At 36.5% G+C, this 25,565-nt stretch overlaps 1 protein-coding gene across 9 annotated transcripts in view; it reads right to left on the minus strand.

The window, feature by feature from the left end:
• CDKAL1 (CDKAL1 threonylcarbamoyladenosine tRNA methylthiotransferase) overlaps positions 1-25,565 on the minus strand; it is a 663,683-nt gene that overhangs the window by 593,426 nt on the left and 44,692 nt on the right. Inside the window, exon 3 of one of the 9 annotated variants that reach the window (XM_072813957.1) lies at positions 13,059-13,174. The exons of the other annotated variants lie outside the window; for them this stretch is intronic. Coding sequence (XP_072670058.1) covers positions 13,059-13,139 — 81 coding nt within the window. The 5' untranslated portion in view covers positions 13,140-13,174. The remainder of the gene's footprint in view (positions 1-13,058; positions 13,175-25,565) is intronic. 9 annotated transcript variants of the gene reach the window in all.

The raw sequence follows: 25,565 nt of genomic DNA on the forward strand, positions 1-25,565 counted from the left end.
TTCAAATACCTTCCTTTATATGCTGAATGACATACCATGGGGAAGCTGAATGGGATATGATACTTCAAATCTGTGCTCCCATACTCAATAGGTATGTATTTTTAACACACTACTTCACCTCTCTAAGACTTAGCTTTTGCAACCACAAAATAGTATAATAATGCTATATCGACTTCATTGCTCTTGAGAATTACATGTAAAGTATACACGCCTCTTATAAAGCAAGCCCTCACAGTTATGTTAGCTACTATTAACTGTCAGTGGCCTTGTCTGCAGCAGAACACTGTGAAACACATTTGCATTAGGTTTTCCCACCTCCTTTCTCAATAATACCTAACCATCCAGTAACCCACTAAAAATTCTGTATAAGCAATAAACACAGGAGGATAGTGTAGAAAAAGGTGCTGGGCTGAATAACTGGGTTCAATAACTTGGCACAAGGCGAAGGTACCCCATTCTATGTAGGCCTCAGTTTTGTTAGCTATAAGACATGATTATGTTAAATGTTATCAAGAGTTTTTCCTTCCATCATAATTCCAGAATGCATGTTAAATTTTGAAGGTCTGCATTATCAGTATGCTAGTACTTGATCCTCTCATATTTTTGTTCACATCATCTTCTTCATCCCCATCTACTCACTACCAGATCGCTACCAGAGGAGAAGCTCTGAGAGAGCCCTGATCTCTTATTCTCTAAGGACAAATTTAAATCAACTCAAAATTTATTTCTTTTCCTTCCATTCCTTCAACTTAAAAATTTATTCACCACTTACTCTTCTCCTTCCAAAATGATCTTTTATTAAAACTTAATAAAAACTTCCTATCCTCAAACATTAATTTACCTAAAAGAAAAAATAAGCATCATTATGATCTTTATCATGGACTCCCAAGCAGTGCTACCCCAAGTGACCAATGACAATGGGCTAATCTCCGTTAACTCAAAATTAAACAAGATGCCACCATTTGTATTTAATTGTGTGTTTCGCTCTTTCTCAGTGGTACTGAGAATTTTAGAATCATATACAAAGGATTTATCAGTAACACTGATTTTCTCAGTAATCCGACCAAAGTGTGGGTCACAGGGAGAACAATGCAGAAAGAAAACTGAAAATTTAGCAATGCCATCCAAGGGAAATTGCCAGTTCCCTCAGGGGATCCAGGATCAATGGGACTAAGGAGATGACTGTTTTATCTTTCAGCACACCAAAGAATTTGGGAATGAAGAAATATGCCAGGTGTCAGAGAGGAATACCTTATACTTTATATAACACACATCCTAATCTAATATTGTACATAAAGTGAATTTTACAAATCTCATAGTTTAAAATACACTAAGAGTGCTTGCTAGCCAAACATAATTTATAAATACTGTTTAAAAATATATACTCCTTCTCCAGGGTTTTGGTTTTTGTTGTGTTTTGTTTTGTTTTTGTACATCACTAGATTTACTCAAGGCAACCAAAACTTTATAAATAAAATCAAACATCTTGAGTATCATCTAATTACCATCTTATTAAAATCTTATTCTAAAAGGAATAGACTATTCTACTGATAAAAGGAGAAAAATTTTAATAGAAATTGTATTATTTAAGAACTGATGTTTGTTCAGTTACCACCCTGAAAGGGGTATCATCCTGACATCCTAACAAAGAATAATGACTTCATTGAAACAGATAGAATCAAACTATTCAAATACAGAGGCCTAGTAAATGGCCTAATCCCCTTACCAATATACTGACAGAGGTTTAACCACAGATGGAGAAAATAAGAGATGTGATTTTCCTCCACTTTTGCAAATCTAAGGCAATCAACGTTCTAAGTAATCAACCTTTGTAAATACCCAAGAACTTCATCTGAAAAGCAGATGTGTACCTGCACACTGCCCCAAGTATTACACATACATACCCACACTGTACTTAATAAAAAGAATCACCTTCTCCAAACAACAAATTAAAAAAAAAAAAAAAAAAAAAAGACCAAATAATTGGCAAGTTACCAATTAAGGCCAGAAAAGAAAGCCTACAATAAAACAAGAACATGAAATGAATAAAAATCATTGTAATTTCTTTCAAAATCATCAAATAAATCACAAGCCACAAGCTCCTCCTGAATGATGTGCCTACCAAGAATGAGATTCATATAGAGAGAATTTGATACAGCACAGCTGCTAGAATTTTAAATACGCTATCCACCATTTCCAGTATGAAAAGACAAATTGTCAGACATGTTTGACATTCTGACATGATACCGCAGTTAATTTCTAGAAAAGATTATCAGTATACCAAATGCGCTTAGATTAATTTTCACCATGACAGTGAGACTTGCACATACTACATAAGGAGTTAACATTTGCTCACTATACCTTAAGCTATCAAGACCAATTTTATGCAAATTCTCATCAACTGTAAATGGAGTTAGGTTAATAATCATAGATGTCGATTCAATATGCAAATTAGATTTAAATACCTAAAACAGAGTTATCCTGAGAACATCACCTGTCACAGAACCTTTTTATTTGGTACACACTATAATCTTTCATATCCACAGCATTTGAACTCTTAACAATATACAAAGCTAAATGAGCCAAGTCATTATGCAAATTTTACCAGAAACTCCTTTGAGAAACACAAATAAAAAATACAGGTGGTAGTATTTGTATAAAGCACCCAGTGTTTGCATGAGTGAGTACGTTTGCATAGGATGGGTCAAACAGAAACAATTCCAGAAAAGGTAGGTCTTCTCCAGGAACTTTCTCTTCTGAAAATGAAGCAAAATGTACACTCAACCGGAAATAACAGGAAGGGAGGGGTACACGTAACTGAATGAACTGATTTCCAAGTGCAAAAACACTGTGACTTTGTTCTTTCCAAGTTCTTAACTAATATCTAAGATTTACTATCTATTACCTTATTATCTCTGGACTTCTACTTCTTAAAATGTAATAAAGGAAAATTTTTAAAAATAAAATGTAATAAAGGAGAGAAAATAAAGATATATAGTTGTATTTGTTTGCATTTTTACAAACTATGGAATGATACACAAGAAACTAGTAAACGTTTGTACCTAATGGGGGTAGAGGAACCAAGCAAGTAAGGTATTCAGATAGAAACAAAACTGCCTATAATCTTTTTATATTCTGGGACTTTAAGCCATGTGAAGATATAACCCATCCTAAAGATCAAATTAATAAAAACGTAAATAAAATAATGTGAAAATAAACTACAATAGCAGAAAAGACTTTTTTAATTAACTGCAGATGGAATTTTAAAAATTTTTTTATTTATTCATGAGAAACAGGGAGAGAGACAGAGAGAGAGGCAGAGACACAGGCAGAGGGAGAAGCAGGATCCATGCAGGGAGCCTGACGTGGGACTCGTTCCCGGGTCTCCAAAATCAGGCCCTGGGCCCAAGGCAGCACTAAACCGCTGAGCCACCCGGGCTGCCCCAGATGGAATTTTAATATTCCAACAGACTACAATCAAATTGAAGCAGACTAAAAAGCACTGAGTATATTTTATCATTATAGTTTTATAACAATAAAAAAAACTCACTAAATTCTTATGTTATATACAGACCGTGAGAGTGTGAAAGTAGAAACGCCAATGTTTAAGTATATGAAAAATAAACGTCTCCTTTCATCTTCCTGAGGCTGAAATCGTATAGCCTGTAGTAAATCTAATTACCTTGACTCTTAGTGCTAAAAACTAATTAATTATTAAGAGTTGATAAAATTAGCTATCTGAAATGTTTAGTGGGACTCCAGCTTCATATGTATATTTTAATGAACACAATAGACACTTTGCAGTAGACTGTCATTTATGAATTTAAAACATGTGTCTATGCTCATGACAGGAGGTCATGTCATTAATGACTTGCTTTAGCAAGATGTGTCAGACATGTAACACATGCTGTACTTAATGTAAAAGTTCAAATATATTCTCTCTTCAAAAATGGCTCTATCCTATTTTTCTGTCATCACTACACAGCCTTCAAAATCAATATTAGGCTCAGTTAGCTGAGGTTTCAGTTTAGAAACACTTTTGCCTTTTGGGACAAAGAAAATCAGTATGTGACATTAGCAAAAGCAAATTTATTACAAAACCAGCCCACAGCACAGCCTTCCCTAGATTCCAAATTATGCAAATGCTTTTGGTTACTATGCCCATTATAAATATAAGAATTTAAAGAAATGCAACTTCATCTTTCCAATGATGCCTCTGAAGTTCTTCGAATCCATTAATGCCTGCACAGCATTCTGTGGCCCCCATACCATCAGTCTAAAATAGAAGACCTGCAATTGCTATTACAAGTACTACCACGTCTACACCATGACTCCAGGTACCATAACAACCTCACAACAGATATTAATGGACAGAGAGAAGGGAATAACAGACAGGAGATAAAGAAGAAAGAAAATGTTGGCTCAGCACTTACATCCTTTTTTAACACTCAGTGGTGGGACTCTAATGATCCCCACCATGTCTCTCTCAGCCTGCAATTAAGAGACATTTGTTTCAATCATGTCTAAAGCCCCAGAATCCCAAAAGAGTTCCTCCTTTTAGAAACTCTCTAGATATCCACTCAGCAGATACAGTTAAATACTATAACGTTAAAGGAAAAAGGAAAACAGGTATCAGGAAGGATTTTCAAGAGAAAAAAATATAAAAACTACCACTGTGATTAGTAAAGTTATGGCACCCCACCTACACTGCCTGATAGCAGGCCATTTACATATCCTATCTCTAATCCTCAAGATGACTTTATTAGGTACCACATTACATAGCCTTCATTATGAGGATGAAAAATCAGACTTCAAGTCAAGTAAGCTGGGAGTCACTCAACTAGGAAACAATAAAGCAGGCATTCAAACACAGACCTATCTGTTGATACTAACAAAACAACATTAATACAACAGCTGTAGCAGCTGGCTCCTAGTATTATACTGAGTTTTTTCTCAGTACACTTCTCTAAGTATCTTAAATATTTTCATTTAAATTCATCTCTTATTCATAATAACTGTATAGAATAGCTACTCTTATCCTACTTTACAGATGAGAAAACTGGGTATAGAGGAGGTAAACAATATCCTCAAGGTCACACAGAAAGTAATGAAGTGGCTTTTGCACTTAAAGCAGCCTGAAATCATCACATACCCCCTTACCTGCTCTCCTGTAACACTTTGCTAATGCTTAAAAAAAAGCAACACAATTCTACAGTAAATAACTCTGCGGAACCTGAAAACATAAATTAGGACTTATTCTTACTATTTTGTTGAGAGAAAAACCACCTAATACAATAATTAAGAGAGTATTTTTCGTGGTATATTCTTTTCCTGAAATTCAATCCTGCTGATGTCAATTAGGAGGCCCCCGCTTTCTGAGAGGCAAGGAATGAATAACTGTCTAATCAAACAAGAAATATTGCAGGATCCTAGAATGTTCCATGAGAATACCCACCAAAGGAAACCTGAGAAACAGTAATTATTAATCACAGAATTAAAGGAACAAAAACTCTACTTATAAAGTTAGGCCTTTCACTGGCTTTCAGTAAGAGTTTCGACTACATCTAAAATCAAATAGAAGGCAACCCGAAACTGCTACTCCCTAGTGTCAATATATGTGTGTGTACAATATTAAGTATAAAGGAGAAAACACTAAAGCCATCAATGAAGTAAAAGCCCATCATAAATATGCAAAAGACTGTGATACATGTAATTTATTGGCTCTGATGCTATCTAGCCTGAACATTCGTAGTATGTGAATCTGATAACAAAAGGTGAAGTAAATTTCTTAACATAGCAGAGCAGGTACGCAGGGAGACAAAATGACCACCGATAATTTCACACAGGACAACCTGAATGAAGAAAGTAACAAGATACTTTCTTTCTGTGGTGATATTTTTAATATTATTGCCTGATCCAAGACTTTGATTCACTAAAGCTGTAAAAGTCCAAAACTTCAAGATTTCAAACTTTTCATTTTAAAACTTAAATATCCTTTAAAACAAAAATAGATAGTTGCTAACCTATACTCAAGACATCTTGATTAATTTAAGCTTCCTAGTCTAGTCAAGGAAAATAACAGGTCATTCTTAGGACTATTATATCCACAAGAAGCAGCAATAAAATGTAAAATAAATGAAAATATTTTAAAAAGAGATCTCCTTCCACCCCCAACAACTATCTTAGTAAAAAGCAGAGCTTGAAAACAATAAACAAAACTCGAAGTACAATTTTACTAATTTTGCCTCTGAACTTTTGAATGACTGCCAAAAAGACCTAAGTAAAAGGGGGGGAAATTTAATAAAAAAAAAAACCGCCTCTGAGCCACTGAAAGTAGAAGTGCTAGAGGGAAAAACTGAAATAGAAAGAAAACTTCAAAGAGATTCTGTAATCGAAGATGCCTTATTCTTGACTGCCTCATCTAGGAGATTAAAGAAGATTTTTAAAGCTGTTCCATGGACATAGAGATCAAACATTTATAAATGTTTATAATTTTACAAGTCCTAAATTCAAAGGTGGGCTCAAAGAAATAAGAGTAACACAGGCAGCTAGGAGGAAAGATGAATTTTCTTGGATGAGGGAGGGATGTAGAAGGTGGCTTTGAAGAATACAGTCTGTGGGTTGTAGAAAATAAAGAGTATTTTTGAAAAGCTCATTCCTCACCCACAATACCTAAATGAACAACAACATGTAATGAAAAGGGAACTAAGGTCCAGTGTCAAATCTGTTTCTAATGGATTTTAACAGCATTAAACTCATCAGGTATTCACAGCATACCTATTCTGTAGCAGTCCAAAAGTATCATATAATCCTAGTGCTTCTCTTTCAAAATGAAAATCTCAACAATTCAGATTCGTAATTTTTGCAAGTTTAAGGACAATTAATGAATTTTATTGTCTCAGCTTTCTGCAGAACTCCCATGCCATAATGAGAAACAGAGGAGGGAAGTAGAAAAGAAAATTTGGGGCACCTGGGTGGTTCAGTTTGCCTTTGGATCCCTGCTCAACAGGGAGTCTGCTCCTCCCTCTGCCGCTCCAGCTCCCTACACCACTCATTCTCTCGTTCTATCTCTTTCAAAATAAATAAATAAGATCTTTTTCAAAAGGAAAGAAAATTCAATCCCTATCAACAAAAACCTGCTGATGGAAACAGACACATTTCTACTGATACATTTTTCGCCTATCAATCTCTTCATTATTAAAATAATTAAATATGCCACTTAAAATGCTAGAAGAAATAAAGCTGTCCTTGAAACTTTTACCACTTTACTCTAGTTCCAGTCAGCAGATACTACTATATTATCATATACAGTACCCGAGTTCCCCGAAGGAAGTGAGAGCATCCTGTTCATCTTATTTGTATCACCAGTGCCCAGCATAGGGCCCACACAACAGAACTCATGTACTAAATGTCAGCATCATTTAAAATAAAGTAAAAATAAAAATAAAGTCACATAATTTTAATCCTTTGACTAAAATTAGACACATATCTATTGCTTAAGGCCTAATTTCAACTTCATTGCCTCCATGAAATTGTTCCCAAGTCCTGAGGCTGAAGGCATTACTAATTCCTCTGTAACTCCAGGAAGCCTTCATTCATACACCAACAAAGTATATATACCACCTTGATATCTTGACTCTAATTACTATTCATTAACTAAATATTGACTGAGTGCCCACTACAGGCTGGGCAAGTGTCCTAAGCTCCAGGGCTATAAGAGTATCACTGTATAAGGCCCCTGCTCTCCTGGAACATCCATTCTCATGGGGAAGAAGCAGATCATGACCAAATAAATACATCAGGTGGTGATCAGAAAGTAAAGGACACTGGAGACAGAAAGTGAGGGGACGTACTATTTTATATAGGGTGCTCAGAGAAGGACTCTCTGATAAGGTCACATTTGAGCAAAGATCTGCAATAAGGGAACACAACAAGTGGATAGATACCCTGGAGGAAGAACATTCCAGGCATAGGAATGGGATGTGTGAGCACATGCTTGGGTATGTTCAAAGAACAGCAAGAAAATTAGGGTAAGAGTGGTAGCAGAAGATGAAGTCAGAGACACAAGAGGGGTTGCACTTATCTAACACCTCTTGTGGCACAATAAAAACTTTGGCTTTCACTCATGTAGCTATTTATATTTAAATTAATTAAAATTAAATAAAATTTAAAACTCAGTCACCTCCTTGGCACTAACTGGATTTTAAGTGCTGAACAGCCATATGTGGTCATAGCTACCGTAGCAGTACTAAACAGAACATTTCCACCACTGCAGAGAATTCTATTGGATAGCACTGTGAAATCTGAGCAGTAGTGTGAAATAATCTGGTTTAGGTATTCAAGGAATCTGACTGCCTTGTAGAAAACAGATTTGGGGCGAGGGTGGGGGGGTGGGGGGGTGGTGTGCAGGGAGCAGAAAGATAAATCAGGCATCTATTATAATCTAGGCAAGATGATGCTGAATTAGACCAAGGTGGTGGCCTAAATGGAAGTGATAAAAATAACAAGACTCCAAATAGGTCTCAAAGGTGGAGCCAGCAGGATTTGCTGATTCAACGTGGGACATGATAACAAGAGTAGTTATCCTTGATTCCAAAATTTTTGCCCCATGCAACTCATAGGACATAGATTCCTTCTACTGAAATAGGAAAACTACAGTGGCAGATCTGTGGGGGAGATTAGGACTTTTAGACATGTTAAATAGATATGCCTATTAAGATTCAAATTCAGATGATATATAGGCAGAGAGTCCAGGGTTCAAAGGAGAGATCTGATTTAGAAATATATATTTGGGTAGTGTCTGCATACAGAGAGCGCTTCAAAGTTATGTAACTCCATAAAATTCCAAATTGGTAAACGTAGAGAAATAACACAAAGAAATGCCCTGAGGGCTCTAACATTTAGATATCATAATAATTAGCAGAAACCAGCAAAAATGATGGAAGGAGCAGCCAGTGAAATCAGAAAAGAACTAATAATCAAGAGGAACTTGTGTCTAGGAAGCCCAGTAAAGGTATTTCAAGAAGGAAAGAGTTATCTCCTATGTCAAATGTTAGGAGATGAAGACTATATGGCCTCTGAAGTGACAGCTGCACTTGGCCACACAGAGGTCACTGGTGAACTTGGCAAGAGCAATTTTAGTAAAGGTACCTGATTGGACTAAATTGAGAACAGAAGGGGAAGCAGCAAACATAAACAACTGTCTACAAGGAGCTGTGATACAAAAAGGAAGAAAGAAATGTCAAAGTTGGAGAAGAATATGGTGTCAAGGAAAGGAAGGAAACTGTTTTAAGATCAGGTGTATCATAGTATATTCGGTGACAGGAATGACCCAGTAGAGACAGAAGATCATCTAACAGAGAAAGGAGAACTCCTGCAGGAACAATGTCCTGGAACACAGGTGACAGAGCTGGTCTCAGGGGCGTAGACCACTCAAGTACAGTGAAGAGACTACAAGTGCTTCATGAAACTAATTCATACAGGCAGGTGGATGTGGTATTGGGAATGTATGGGTATTCTCCTCCAAAGGTTTTTTTTGGTTTTTTTTTTTTTAGATTTTATTTATTTATTCATGAGAGGGGGCGGGGCAGAGACACAGGCAGAGGGAGAAGCAGGCTCCATGCCTGGAGCCTGACGTGGAACTTGATCCTGGGACTCCAGGATCATGCCCTGGGCCAAAGGCAGGCGCTGAACTGCTGAGCCACCCAGGGATCCCCTCTTCCAGTGGTTCTAAAGAGCTTCAGTGGACTGACAGCTTTTCAAATATGAGCTGTGTTTGGGGCATCTTTGTGTATCTAGCACTAGCAAGCTGGCACACATTAAATCATTTAAGAGTCCCACTGAACAAATAAATATATTCTCAGAACTACCGAACTACCCAGGGACCTCAGTGTAAGCCTTGACATGAGCAGGACTTACTAGTCAGTTCCGTGCTGTAGACTCTCAACATTACACAGAAGAAAAGGCATCACAGCTCTCACCAATCACAGCCCATTCATCCCCACTCCCCACCCAATGCCACTCTTCTTGGATGGGGTGGGAAAGATGTGTCCATTTCCAGCCTGCGAGTACAGAAAATGCTTCCTGCTCATTGGATTAAAGTCCCCAAATGGCAACTATCCACTTTGATTTTGACCGACCCCCTCAGACACTAGTCTACTTACTTGGAACAGACCAACTGGTTCTACTCTTTCTTGGAAAATAACTGAGTTCCTTTTTAAGTATACTACAGAGTACCCTCCTCCCTGTGATCAAACCCAACTCTTGTTTGGTATTTCATTCCTAGCCTCCCAGATTTACAGACACTACAGACTCCTATTTACAAAAGCCTTTAGAAATTGTAAGGATTTTTAAAATAAAAATGAGACTAGAAACTAAATATACAAAATGTAATTCAATTTCCTGAGTCCCATTCTAAGAGTAAAGATACTGAAAACAAATCAAATGTGAAATATGAGTACTAACATTAAAAAAAAAAAAAAAAAAAAAAAACAGCAGACACTGCCAACATTACTGATATTCATTAAAGGGACAAAGTCATATCCTCTAATCCGGAATACATCTGGGCTGTTTCCTATACTTACTTTCCTAGCTTAAAGTAGTATTTTTAATAAAATACATTTAGGCTTATTAAATCTGTTAAAATTTGACAAAGATGAAAAAAAAATCCTTAGTCTCTCAAATATTTTGTGAGTAACCAAAATTGTTCAAAAGAACCATTCTCTGCAACAAGCATGCTGAAACTAATGGAGAGGAGAGCTTTTTCTAACAAAAGTGTCTGATTAGATAAGATAATGCAATACATCTATTATATCTATTGTAACAATACCATTCACATCACTATAGCTAAGACTCTTAGCATTTCCATTATAAAAACCTGTTTTTCAACTCTGCCACCTGCCAGCCATTAAAAAAAAAAAAATTGCTCTCCCATAGCATTCAAGTGTTGATCCTGGAAACATTTCTACCACCACTCCTGCTAAATGTTTTTGTTCTTTAGATTATCATGCAAATAATTTTAAAAGTGTATTTTGTCTTTCCACAATTACATAGGTCTGATATCAAATATTAAAGTTTGATCTGCAAGAAAGAATCACGGAAACATTCATTCCAGAAATACATCAATCTGTCCTGGAGGTCAATCTGGTAGACTCAGCCATTGGGACATTAGTCTCACACCCTGAATTAGTTACAGATATTTATGATTCTGAAGACATCAATAGTGATAAACATTCTTCATCTGACTAAAAGGGGGAAAAATCTAACAAGATAATATGAAACAGAGAAACGTGAAAATGAAGAAATAGGTTAAAAAAAAAGCTAAATTAATGGCAAGGAAAAGCAGTATGCAAAGGTGACTATATACAAAGAGAAAAAATTGGCTAAAGTACCACTTATCTATTCTCCCTGAGACGTGTTAGCTAGCTACTAAACAAATGCTCAAATCTAAGGCACAGTTTATTTTCCCCAAAAAAATCATCCCTCAGGAAAGATGGAACTGTTTTATGTTCCTTCTTTTTTTTTTTTAAAGGTTTTATTTAATAATTCATGAGAGACACAGAGAGAGAGAGAGAGAGGGGCAGAGACACAGGCTGAGGGAAAGGGAGAAGCAGGCTCCATGCAGGGAGCCCAACGCAGGACCGACCCGATCCGGGACTCCAGGATCACGCCCTGGGCCGAAGGCAGGCACCAAACAGCTGGAGCCACCCAGGGATCCCGTTTTATACTTCTAATAAAATCCATGCAAAGATCTTTCTTATTACCAAGAGCTCTTTCTTTTACTCTCTCCATTCCTTTATACTGCATAACAGACTATCACTTGGAGAAGACATTACCCCGAGCAACAGGATCTCTGGAAGCCTAGAGAAGTAACTAGGATCAGTAAAAACAGCTGCAGCGAGACTTAACCCTGATTTAACTCCTAGGGCTATAACCTCACACTGGCAAGTATTGAATTTCATTGTAACAAGCTTTTCAAAGATTAATTTTTTTAAAAGCATTATAATAAATGGTTACTCTGTAGACATCAGCATATATGCTTCCACAGGAGGAAAGACAAAACCAACTGTTCTTTAATTATAAGAATAGGAGCCTGGGAGAAATTTCTAGAGACCACATGATAGATAGATTCTAAATATGCTGAATTCCAAAAAGCCAAATGGAAATCAAGTCTAGAAAACTGTGTCAGACTGGTCAAAACCTGATTCTAGAGAAGAAAAGCCAGAAAAGAAAGTAACAACTTTAAAATTATTCCATATAATGCAATTTTAACTATGCAAATATAACGACTAAATATAAGGATATTTGACAATTTCATTTGACAATTTCACCTTCATCCCTAACGTTTATATATTCCAGTTAATCAAAACAGTTCATTTAATCTTCTCATTAGAAAAATATGCCATCATCTTATATTGGCATCATCCATGTTTTGCCACCTACAATAATTGAAAAAAGAACAAGGACCAAATCTTTCCATTTTTAAAATTATTTCTTTCAGCCCATAGCACTGTATCTCAGATGAGTTGAATAGTTAGGCAACATGTTAATATTTACTTCACATACCTGAATAAATCTCTGTAAAATGTCTTGTGAAAGAAAAAGATAACTTTGTGGGTCAGATACATAAAGAAAATACTTCCTCTCCAAAAAGTAATTGTGAATTTGCTATGTTCATTTTTGAAAATATACTTATCTGCATATCTGTATGCACATGTTTTTAAAGGAGGTGTGGAGGTGGGAACTGGACTTTCCAAACCCAGGGTCTGAAAGACAGCTCTGCTGTATTTTTCCAAAAGGATTTAGTATTCATTTTTGAAAACCATGCTTAATCCTTAGCATGAAGTTAATATATGTGAACATTCAGAATAATGCCTACCACACAGTAAAAGTTAAGTACGTTTTAGATATTACCATGAATTGCTAAGCCAAAACCTAAGGTGTTAAGGTTGTAACATTATTTACTGACTTGTACTTTATTGCAAAAAGCAAAACCTGCAATTGCATGATATTTATTATAAATCACAGATATGTAAAAATACCAAATATGGAGATCATACTTTAACGATTACCACAGGCACTTTGTATTGGCTGTAAATCTCCCACTGCTCAATTCTGAAGGCTGCTAAAGCATCCATCATTAATGACTGTCACAGTACTTGGATCTCTTTAATATCTACATTTCATAGGAACAGCATTAAAAAATAAAGGTTAATGAAGTTGCAATAAATTAAGAATTTCATTTAGCATGTAAATTTTTTCAAATATTTACCTAAACTCTTAACAACAGGAATTATATTTGGTTTGCCCAAAACATTAGCTTAACACCCTTCAGAGTCTCAAAAGTATGAATGCTTTATAAAAATGAAGACTAGATAGGCTCCTGGGTGGCTCAGTGGGTTAAGCATCTCCCTTCGGCTCTGGTCATCTCAGTGTCCTAGGATGTTGGGCTCCCTGCTCAGTGGGGAGTCTGCTTCTCCCTCTCCCTTTGGCTACCACTCCCCTTGAAGCTCTGTCAATAAATAAATAAAATATTTTTTAAAAAGAATTAAGAAGAGAGCTTCAGCTCTGTGTCCTGCAGAACATCAAACTCCATATCCTCCACATGGTAAGTATATACTAAACAGGTTCTAAAAAGGGGTTCCTTATGAAATTCAAAGAATCATAAGGCTTCTTACTAAATCAAATACAGACAGCATATCTTATGAATTAGTATGGAAAATCACTCCTTTATCAGAGAAATATATATTTAAAGCAACCTTCACCAATGAGAGGATATATGGCACCTTTGCTAAGTTAAATATGCAATAACCCATTTTTTTCAAATTACAGTAAAGCATGGTAAAATGGAAGTCTGACTTAAAAAACAAGGGTGTATGACAATAACCGCATTCAAGGGTTTTTTTTTCCCCCATAACATCCACCATCCCAAGTTTGTGGGAAGCAAAATGACCTAATGTATCAAGGATTGATCTAGGCTATGGAGGCTGAGCTACAAAAATACCTCGGGTTTTCCTGGAAATTTTAATAATGTATTTTAAGATGAAAAAAGTAAACGGCAGAAAAAGTGTCAGCAAAACCAACTTAATCATGAGTTAAGAAGAGAGACACAGAGTGACAGAGCACAGCAATAAAAGGAAGAATAATGCCCAAGATTACTGTCCAGAATGTTTAACCCATAGCTAGGAAAAGTGACCACCATTAATAGCCTACATTATAGCCTGGAGAGGGGAGTAAATAACATAAAGGAACTTTATCTTTAAAGACCAAACAGAAGTAAACAGTAACCTTTCCATAAAAGACAAGAGAGCAAAGTAACCCTGAAAGCCCAACTCCAGGGAAGAAATTCCACAGGCCTGCACGGACCAGGAGTGTTGACAACAGTGCCCCCTTAACATGGTAATGGATGCATCTCGAGGCCTCTCCAAATTCATTAGTATTGAAAAGTAGAAGAGACATGAGTGAACCTCTGCTAGGTTCACTCACTAACCAAATGATTAGAATTTATACTCCAGCCTTCTGACAGCCAATGCCTACATACGTTATTTTTATTAATTATCATAACCCCACTACTATATGAAACTGATACTCTCATGACAAACTACTAAATGTCACGGACTTTCTGGGTACTCAAAAATAGCTGAAACCCCAAATTCTGAATTCACAAATGTCAAGGACTTAGTACATGTGTGTCTAATCTTTGAGTACAAGGACCCCACATGGTGATAGAATACTTTCAGTTGCCAAGGACTAAGACAACACATACTACATTCCTTGTAATAAACCTCGTGGGTCTCCCACCCTTGGGGCCTGCTGAGAAGCATCGATCCACTGTACATACAGGCTTGAATAAGCACAGTGTTGGTTGCATGATTAGCTTTGTGGAGGCTTAAAGTACTCACTCTATTATGGTACAGATGCCAAATGTAAAGAGTCCCTTCCTAAATATCTTCCCCAGCACCAAATAATTAATAATAATAATAATAATAATAATAAAGAACTATGCAATGTCAAGACCGACTTCATGAACATGTCAATTATAAAACCAAGCTCCGTTATTACATATGTTTTGGTATCATCAGTCCCTATTAGCCCTACCAAAACTCATCCAGCATCATCACAAGGATCAAGAAAAAGTCAGGAATGTGGTTAGGGATGGGAGTGTGGCACACAGGATAGTGGGGAAAGCTCTGAAACCAGACTGCCTGGGTAGGAATCCCAGCTCCACTTTTCTACCTATGCAGCTTTGGTCCAGTCCTATAATCTCTGAGTACCTCATAGCCTCATATGCAAAACACAGACCCAAAAGAAAAAAATTGTGCTTTGCAGAGTTAGGAGAATTAACAGATGTGAAGCAGTTAGAAGTGTCTGCCACATAGTAGGCATTACATAGCCACCAGCAAAACAAATCTACACATAAAAATTCAAAGCTGGACTGATATAATCTGAACAAAGTACAAAGAAGGGCACCACATTATTATAAGGATCTCTGAAAAAGTTAACATGATTTCCTACATACAAAGACTTTCTTTGCAGCCAGTGTGAGGGGAATTTGAACGGCCTGAACGGCTTTTCCTACCCGGTGCATCTTTTCCATTGCCATTCCACTTTTAGGTCCTCAATACTTGCCATAAACAGTGCTTTGGCCCGAGGAAAACAATTAGAATTTCACAACACAAGACAGTTTCTTTGGGCAAAGATCAAGTCCTTCATCAGACGTCAAGACTTTCACCAAGTATGTCTTCCACAGAGAACTGAGGAAACAGATACTGGAGGAAAGAAACGAAGATAATGCGCAGGCCCAGCCCTCAGCACAGGGGCTGTCGCTCCATAAAGATGAGTTCTTGTCATGAATTCTATTAACAAAACTCCTGAAAAGGCACTCCTCAATTTCTCAGCTTTAAGGTAAAAATAAACTTGTCTTTGGTTGCTAACGTATACACCTTTGTTGGAAGCAAATGAAACTTATACATGCAACAACATCAATGGATCTCAAATACATGAAAGTGAAAGAATCCAGAGACAAAAGGGGACACGGCATGTGACACTAGTTACATGACATCCACAAATAAGAGGCAGCAGACTCAGAAAGTGGCCACTGGCAGAGGGGAAAGGGAAGGGGGCACTGATGGGAAAGAGGTACAAGAAGATGGAAATATTCTCCGTCTCCTCCAGGGGGTGGTACACAGGTGAGTACAATGGGGGGAAAATTCACTGAGCTGAATGCTTAGGACCTCTACATTTCACTGCATATAAATCACGCCTGAATCTTTTAAAACTTTAAACAGCAAATATATATGTATATGCTCTCAGTAATTTCAAGTAAGGATGTTACACATGGTGATTAAGGAGAAGAAAGATTAGAATAACTGCCTGAGAAATATGGAGCCAAAGACTTCAAATTATGGCCTAGGGAGGATAAGCATATGTATTTATTCTTTCTATTAAAACTACACCTAAAAACAAACCCTGTTTCCCATCCACCCTTTTTACTGCATCTCAGCATCTCCTTTTCTTGCGCTCATCCCAGGAATCTGTAGTCTCCACTTACATCACGATACCAACAGAGTTAACAAAAAGGAGGACTATGAATGCTCAATCAAAACAGCAATGTTTTTATTAAAGAGACCAGCAGCTGTGTGAGCAGGGACTTGTAAATGCATCTGTTCTACAGGATTTTATGTTTAATTCAATTTGCTCAAACGGGAGCAGCAAGCCCCTGTAACTATGGGCTAGACAAGGAAATAGTATTGCTCAACAGAATCCTACACTGAAATGGGGATCGTCAGAAAAGAACTGTCCCTATTCATTATTTCACTTATTCACGCCACAAGCACTTACTGAGCACCTATTTCCATCCTAGCCATTGTGCGCTGTGTTGGGAACACAAAGTTGACGCACAGCCTGGTAGAGGTGGCAGACATCTGAACAGATGGTTACGACACACTGGCAGGTTCAATAATACACATGGGCCCGCGGTGCTACTATGAAACCAGAGGGGAGGAAGAGATTTCCTTTGAAGGCTGAAGCTTTTCTGGAGTAAACAGGCAGAAAGGGAGAATGAAAATTGTATCCCACCTATTCCCCACTCCGTACAAAGGGAGCTTCAGCTATATCCATAATGTTTAGTGTCTGAATTCAGGTAGGGGCTGTGTAGCTTTTCCTTATCTTATTCCTTTGGTCCCTTTCTCTAGCAAATAATTCAGAAAAAAATTTTTTTTAATGCAGTGCACCACATACTGTGTGCAGCCTTTGGAAACCTCTACCACCACCAGGTCCTTCTCCCACAACAGAGAGCTTAAAATTGCCAGGTTAGCTCATCAGAAATGAAGATAAATGGGAAGAGACAGGCTTACAAGTTCTCTTTGTGATCACTAAGGATAAGGCCTGGGCAGGCACGAGGAGGTGGACCCAAGATACCAAATATACTGTGAGATAAAAAATGATACAAAATGGTTATGTAAAACATATTCCAACTTCATTTTAAACACACAGGAAAAAAATCAGAATACAGCTTTGCCACAGAAACAAATGGTTTATCACAAACAACTAACTCCATTCATTCTGATCCCTATTCTTTCAACAAACATTTACTGAGCACTTGTTCCATGCCACATATAGACAGAGACACGAAAGTGGCTGCCTCCAAACTTCCTACAGCCACATGGGAGGAGTCAGATGAGCCAACCTCTGGGGTACAGCTGACAGCCCCGATGACAAGGACTGGAATGGATGCACCACACGCCCTGCAAACAGGCCATGCAGGGAAACTGCAAGCACTAAGCTTTGCAACGTGTACCATCCTCACGGCTCACGCCAATGAAACTTGGAAATTTTGCAAAATACATGCGGGGAAAGAAGTAAAACATATTTTGAAAAAAATTATTAAAAAATTTATTGTACTCCCTAATACCTGATCTCAACAAGTATGAAATTTTCAGTACTTATGATACATCAATTGTTCTGTTCAAATACAATCGACCCTTGAACAATGTAGAAATTAAGGGTGCAGAACCCCCAACCCTTGCACATTTGAAAATCCGCATTTACCTTCTGACTCCCCAAAACATAGCTACTAAGCCTACTTTAAAAGACTTATCAATAACACGGTCAACTAACACATATTTTGTGATCTACTGTATTCTTACTATAGAGTAAATGAGAGAAAAGGTTATTAAGAAAATATACTTACAGTGCTGTACGGTACTTATCAAAAAAATTCTGAGCACAAGCAGACCTGCACAGTTCAAACCCATGTTGATCAACGACTAACTACAATCACATCATCTCAATAGCACCTTCTAATAGGGGAAAAAGCCAACAAAATTCTGGAGCTCATTTAAAGTTCAAAGTGCTAGTATAGTACCAAAATAATGCAATAACACTGCCTTAAGCCAAGATGACTGAAGGGAAAGTGCTAGAACCTCAAAACAAAGGTGGACTTCTCATGACTGAAGCAACAGTGTGATACATTCACATGCACCATGTCACCCAGGTTCTTATTATTATTATACTGGTGCTAAACAATCACCTTCAGAAATCAGTTTTTTGAAATCTTTATTTTTCCACCTTAAAAAACTGTTTAATATAAAATATATTCTAATATAAAATGAATTTTATATGTATATATACACACATCATATATGTAGCTAAGTGAATTTAAGTTACTTTTCGGATCAATTTTTTTTAATTGACTTTCTTCTCCTTTCTGCAATCCTGCTATAATCCAATATGCTGTAAGAACAGCAGTGCTGCTTACACACTTCTCGCACTTGAGAGTTTAAAGGTAAGGGACAAGACAGATTTGTGATGTTTTGATAGAGTGCGTTGCCATGGAAATGACTAGCTTGTTCCTTATGAAGCACCATGACCTCATTGCAAATGAAAAAGGAAAAGGATGATTTCCGAGGATTCAACTGAGAGAAAAATTAATAGCTAGAAAAAAAAATTTTTAACTAAAGAGACAATCTGGAATATACTGCAATGTCAAGTGCTATACTGACATATTTTCAAAGAACTTTTAAAGTTCAACCTTCAAAACAGGAACCCTATAATAAAAAAAAAAAAAGTATAATATTAACATGAAGATAAACCATTTAAATAACATGGACCTGTGGTTTCTAAATACATACATGACAGCATCAATCCTGACAGACTGTGAGCAAAATCCTATGACTTTCTGTGGCTACATTATAAAATTAAATCCACATCAGACTTTTTCCTTCCTAAAAGCAGCCTGCTTTTCTCTTTCAATCTCTCTCTCTCTCTCTCTTTTTTTTTTTTTTTCTGGTGCCCCTGTTTATACAGCTTATCCCTTATCACACTGACAAGACTGGGAACCACAGCAGATGGTCCCCCCAGACATAATTCTAACAGGTTTTTTGTGCAAACAAAAGATAAAGAAGGCTACAGCAATGATTTACTGATATCTAAAGTTGAAACTGACAAAACACAAACTGCTTTTTTCTTACTGTTTGAACTGTTTATCCTTTAAACTACCAAGACAGATATGGCCAAAATTAAATATGATTTCAAAACTACAAAACCAAATACCCAGTTTTAACAGCCATTAAGTTTTGTCTTTGAGTTACCAAAATGTCTTAAATCACATGTTTTTTAAACACTACCCACCATTCCCTTTGTACCACCAAAAGAGGAAAATATTTGTAAATTTCTGTCTTATAAATCCTACTTAGTTGCTATGTTGTGAAATAAACTACTCATCTGGATTTTTCTTAAGCAAGGAAAATGCATTTGAATTAAAAACTTGAAAATATTTTCCCCAAGAAAAACTAACTGAAGAATGAATTAACTGAACCAAATCTGGAATCTCGGTTGTAGGGCTAAAATGTATCCTATTTCAAAATAGCCCACCAATTGAATATAACTCAAAACCAAATGGAAAATGTCCCCCAAATTACTTATCCTTCAAGATTAAAGAATGTTTACACACCATAAAACAGAAGCTCCCTCAAGACAATCTAATTGCAAAGAGCACTATGTTTATGGTATACCTGAAAATCCAACAAGAGCCCCAAACGATAATATATAATGAAACTGACAAGCATCTGAAATAAACTACCCAGACATCAAGCAAAAATATACCAGACAGACCCACAGGGCTCTTTTAATGTAGGTCATGATTGTCAGACCATAGCAAAAACATGGTGACCCTTGATAAAAATTAACCTTGATTATATGTAATCATGCACATATTTTGCTCTCAGTAACCAGCCCTCTGAACTAAGTCCATAAAACTGCAAGAAATGGAGGTCACAGTCTGCTGTGCATTGCTTTTCACCAAAGAAAATTTCTGCTCCGTCATATTTCTATCAATGGAGGTACAGGGACAGCTTCCATCAAAATAGCCCAAGACCTCTGAGGACTCCACAGTAACTCTTACTTTCCAAGAGGCACTTATTTTATAGTGTGTTTGTACAGATGTACAGATGACTTTATAAAAACCTACATGTGTACACATTCCAGCTAAACTCCTTGATCTTTCTAGAGGTATAATATGGCTGGTTTTTGTGGAAGAATTATAAAAGCAAGCAAATTAGAATCAGATCACAAATCGCTGGCCTCACCATATAATTTCTTACATATTTCTCTTTTTATAGAAATAATTCACAAAGTTTCTGCCTGGGGGAGAGGTGGTGTTAAAATGCTGATTTTCTAATTAATCCAAGCTAATATAAGCTTTTATGAAACCTTGCAGGGGGACAGAAATTTCCCGTGCAGAACAAAAATGAGTATGTTCATATGATATAGACACAGCTAATTAATTCAGGTAGTGACAACATAACACTAATCAAGCCTGCATTGTAAATTTGAAAGTATGAGCCAGCTAGTTACACTGCCTTCCATAGCCACAAAACAGATATTTAATTTTGCCAACCAGTCATCACACAGGAGAACTGAAAATAGGATCGAGTGAGAGGCTATGCTCAAATCAGTGTAAATCCATTACTACTAGAAGAGCGGTAGGTCACAAAGTTCACCTCTATAGGGCATACATCATTCAGTGGAAACAATAGATGTTCTCTGTACAATGTTTCCAAATCCAATCTAAATCTACTGTACCATGGGGAAAGCACAGATTTTTCTGGTGTTACGGATATCCAAGATTTAGGAAACTATAAATGTATTAAGTATAATCCAACAGTTGTTATCTGATGGCCTATATCCTAAACCAAATATTATATTTATTTCTGAACAGAAAATAAATTCTATCAGACATAGAAGGAATCTAATTTTGATTTTTTATCGTAAAAGTATGGTATTTACAATAATGCTGAGACAAAATATAAAGCATCATATTGACTTAAGAGATATACTTTAAACATGTATTTTCAACTCATATTAGGTTCAGCCACATCTGCCATCTTTTCAGAAAACAGAAAACTCCCTAGCTGAAATATGTTAATAAATATAAATTGAGATCTTTCTCTGGAATTAAACTGTAAAACTGTTATGAAAACTGGCTTGTAATACATAGCAACAATAGCATACTATTCTCAACATGGTCACTATACATAATAGTCTCAATATATCAATAACCAACATTGACAAGCAAGGTAAAATAATAACAACACTGAAATCCACAATGGAAATTTTCAATCTGAAAAAGCAGATCTAACATACTTTTTTAAAAAGGCAAACAGGAAATGTATAACAATGAGTTGTGCAACATGGTCCTTAAAATCCTGAACTCACTAAATGTCATCATATTAGTAGGAGACTCTGGCTAAAAGCTAATTTAATACTTAAATGTTAATATAATTTCCCCATTACTACATCTGCCATGAATGTTTTTTCAACCAATAAAGGCAAGTTTTGAAAATGGTATGTAAGAAAAGAAAAATCCTCCAGCAATATCCTTGTTACACAGATAGACACAAATACACACTATTTCCAGGCCTAGTGTATTAAAAATTAGTACCACACTTTGAAAAACTTGGTTTTATTTGAAATAATAAAATAAAGAAAGGAATTAACTTAATAAAAACATCTAAAAATAATATAATCGAAATTAGACTACTATCTTGCCAGGCATGAATATATATAAAAAGAGTGTAATTTTATTTAAAACATGCAAAGACTAAATCCTAAAATAATTAATTTCTTCAGCCACCACAAGACAAGTCACAAAAACAGTGCTGGATAAATCTTGTTACAAATACTACAATGTGGACCCACACATATGATAAAGTATAAGAAAGCACTCAGCATTTCTATGTAAACTGCTTCTGAAGGATTATTATGGAATGCACACACTGGCTGAACTTAAAGTGTTCGGGTTTTAAACATTAATTTACTTTGACTATGTGCATGTCAAAATGAAAGATTGCTGTCTGGATGCAGACGTGCCGTATTAATATTGAACACGGGCCTTCACTTCAGGTCAGCAGTCACTCTGAGTCTACTTCAGCAAGTGGTCAGAGTAATGTACTCATTAAAATGTATGTGTTACAAGGTTATCTCCCCAAAACAGCTCTCAAATAGAGGTAGCCTTGAAACTTAAGAATTAGATATGCTAGAACCAACCTCTAATTGTCACAAGTCTGGAGAAAATTGAACTTACTCTCACTACCTAATAACGAATAAATTTAGTTGCTTTCATCAGTATCTTGGGAGAAGTCGGAGTTTTAAATTATATGAAGCTAACCTGGCTCTCTGACAGAGTTAAATGCTCTTGAACCAACCTACACAGACCAGAGGATCATTTTAAATCTTGAAGCCAAATGCGGACTTTTCTTCATTTTGGATGCCTCGCCATATTTCTTAATGAAGTAAAATGTTATTCCTTTCATCTTTATTAACTCTATTCAAATTATTTTCCACTTTGGTGAGACAATAAATTTCAATTCTCCAGACTAAAGGCTGACATATCAAACAGGTTTTTCCCTCATATTGAAAAAAATTACATCTGACCGTCAGCATATACAATGGCATGAGTAACTACCCCCAAAAAGCTCAAATACTTTTTAATTACTTTTCTGCATCAAGGATAAATCTTTCCCATTTATACCTGGTACACTGAAACAATATTGTTCTCTAATTCAGATGTTCATTCCTCTCTCTCCCAAGTCACCCAATTATTTCCACTAACAGATCATTCTTCAATTTAATAACATTTTTAACATATATAAACTATTGTCTTTGCAAGTGTGTTTTTCCTCTACAAGATGCTGATTCACTTTGTACATAAATGCAGGCAGGGTCCCCAAATTTGTAATTAATTGTTTCACATTGCTTCATTTCCTCATTATCCACCCCATTACTAGATAAGGGAACAGAAAGGATAGGTCAACAAAGACAGGATAAGCAGTCTTCTCACAAGGATGAGACCCTATCTGTCTTTTCACTGAGGAATACACAGTACCTAGCAGCAGCTAACAAATATCTAATGAAAAAATAAATTTATAAAGAACAAAAGAAGATTGGAGTTGAACTTGCTCATTTTATGCAGAAGTAAACTGAGGCTCAGAAAGATTAAATGGCTTGGCTACAATCACAAGGCAGGCTGGTCAACCTCACACAGTGTCTCACTCAATGGATACTAGTCTTTAACACCAACATTTTTCTTACTCGTTCTCCCATCTATAGTACTTATTCTTTAAGACCAACACAATCTTCTTTCTAAAGATTTACATAGGTTTCCCTCTTATAGAAACAGAGGTGGAAAGTAATCTCTTCCCCATCCAATCAGGGGGCTAATTTTCTAAAAATTTCCATAGCAGAAGAATCTATTTCGGGAGAATTTTAAAATCTAAGGGAAGGGCAGAATAGGAAGACCAAAAGTAGAAAAAGAGCCCGAGGAGGGGTGCCTGGGTGGCTCAGTCAGCTGAGCGTCTGACTCTTGGTCTCAGTTCAGGTCTTGATATCGGGTCAAGGGTTCAGGCCTCACATACTAGAAAGACAGACAGAAACACAGAAAAGAAAGAAAAGAACCCATTAAAGCCCCTATAAAAATTTTTTAACTTCCTTCTAGAAGGAAGGAGATCTCACTCAAACATGAGAAAATTTTTTGACATGCAACAGATAAAATACATTCTAAGATGCTTTCACTGTATCTAAAACATTTATGAGTCCAGTCGATTCCTTTCGTACTATAATAGATTCCTATATTTCTGGAGTCCCACAAGGTCCCAGGGACACTTAAACATAGATCTCAACTTCTCATGGCTCTCAAATATAAGATGGTAAATACTAGGGCCCAAGGGTATCTCTGTCTTCCAGGCTGAAAGGTTAAAACCTCTACCTATAGGACCTACCAGCCATTTTTCTTCCTTCTGAATTCCCAACCCTCAAACCTCCTCTTTTCTATATTATGTCCAAAAGGGGTGATTTAAATATACCTAAGGAAAAAAAATCTAATGGCCCTAAAAGATTACATAAACATCTACTTAATACAATCCACTGAAACTTTACACAAAGGGAAATTGTACTGGGAGTGGAGGAAGAACCTCCAAATTTGGTAGCTAGTTCCATATTCAGATAAAAGGATTTCTCCATCCTCTATAACACACTTAGGTTTAAAACAGCATAGCACCAGAATTAAAGCATTCGAGTAGCTGGCAGTGAATGCTAATTAGTATGACAAGCTTAGACTTATCAGATGGCCCATGACCTATACCCATAATGAAATCTAACTCCAAGTGTTCTTGACCAAAGTAAAAAAGCATTTCTTTGGCAGGTGGCGGAAGGAATGATGAGTCAGGAAGAAATACTCAACACTGGCCAGATGCCTTAAGGTATCACCAGTAAGAACAGGAAAATTAAAAGAACCAATTGAAGAAACTAACAAAGAACAATGTGCCCATTTTATTTAGTCACTTTAAGCATGAAATCTATACTCACAGTGCTCATGAATCACAACATTCGTAAAGCACAAATAAGGCCATTTACTGTGGTCAGGCTCATAAAAGAGTCCCAAAAACTTATAAAAGAACTATTTGAACTAGAAAAACGCTAAACTTAATTTTTCAGGTGGCAAGAAATCATCAGTGATTTACACCTAATGGTAAAAAGAAGAGCAATGCAAATGAGAGACCCATTCTGTACATAATTGTTCAGTACACTTCACATGTTCCTCATGAATGACACGAATATGGATATTAATTCATTCAGCAAACACTGAGAGCTTATTACAGACCAAACATGGTAGCTGGTCGTATGACTAGAAAAGCTGTACTCAAGTTCACTCTAATAGGACAGAGAGAGGGCTGTGAATACAAAATCCCAACAGGAAAAAAAAAAAAAAATCCCAACAGAGTCCAGTAAGTGCTACAAGCAGAGATAAAGATAATCTTCATGATAGCAGTGTGTTAAGGACAAGGTTGATTTTGGGGGTGGGGATGGGGGGAGCAGAGTTAGAAATGTTCGAAAAGGATTTGCACCTCACATTTCTTAATATAGAGCTTTACCTCTATCAAAATATGAGAATGTATGTGAAAAAACATGACCCACCCCTCATACTTCTGGAACAGTCAAAATGGGTTCCTCCATAGATGAAAAGTAAAAAAAATAAAATAGAAATAAGTTCACTGAAAACAGATAAATAA

The sequence above is a fragment of the Canis lupus genome, chromosome 37, assembly GCF_048164855.1.
Source record: "Canis lupus baileyi chromosome 37, mCanLup2.hap1, whole genome shotgun sequence".
Classification (NCBI taxonomy): Eukaryota; Metazoa; Chordata; class Mammalia; order Carnivora; family Canidae; genus Canis; species Canis lupus.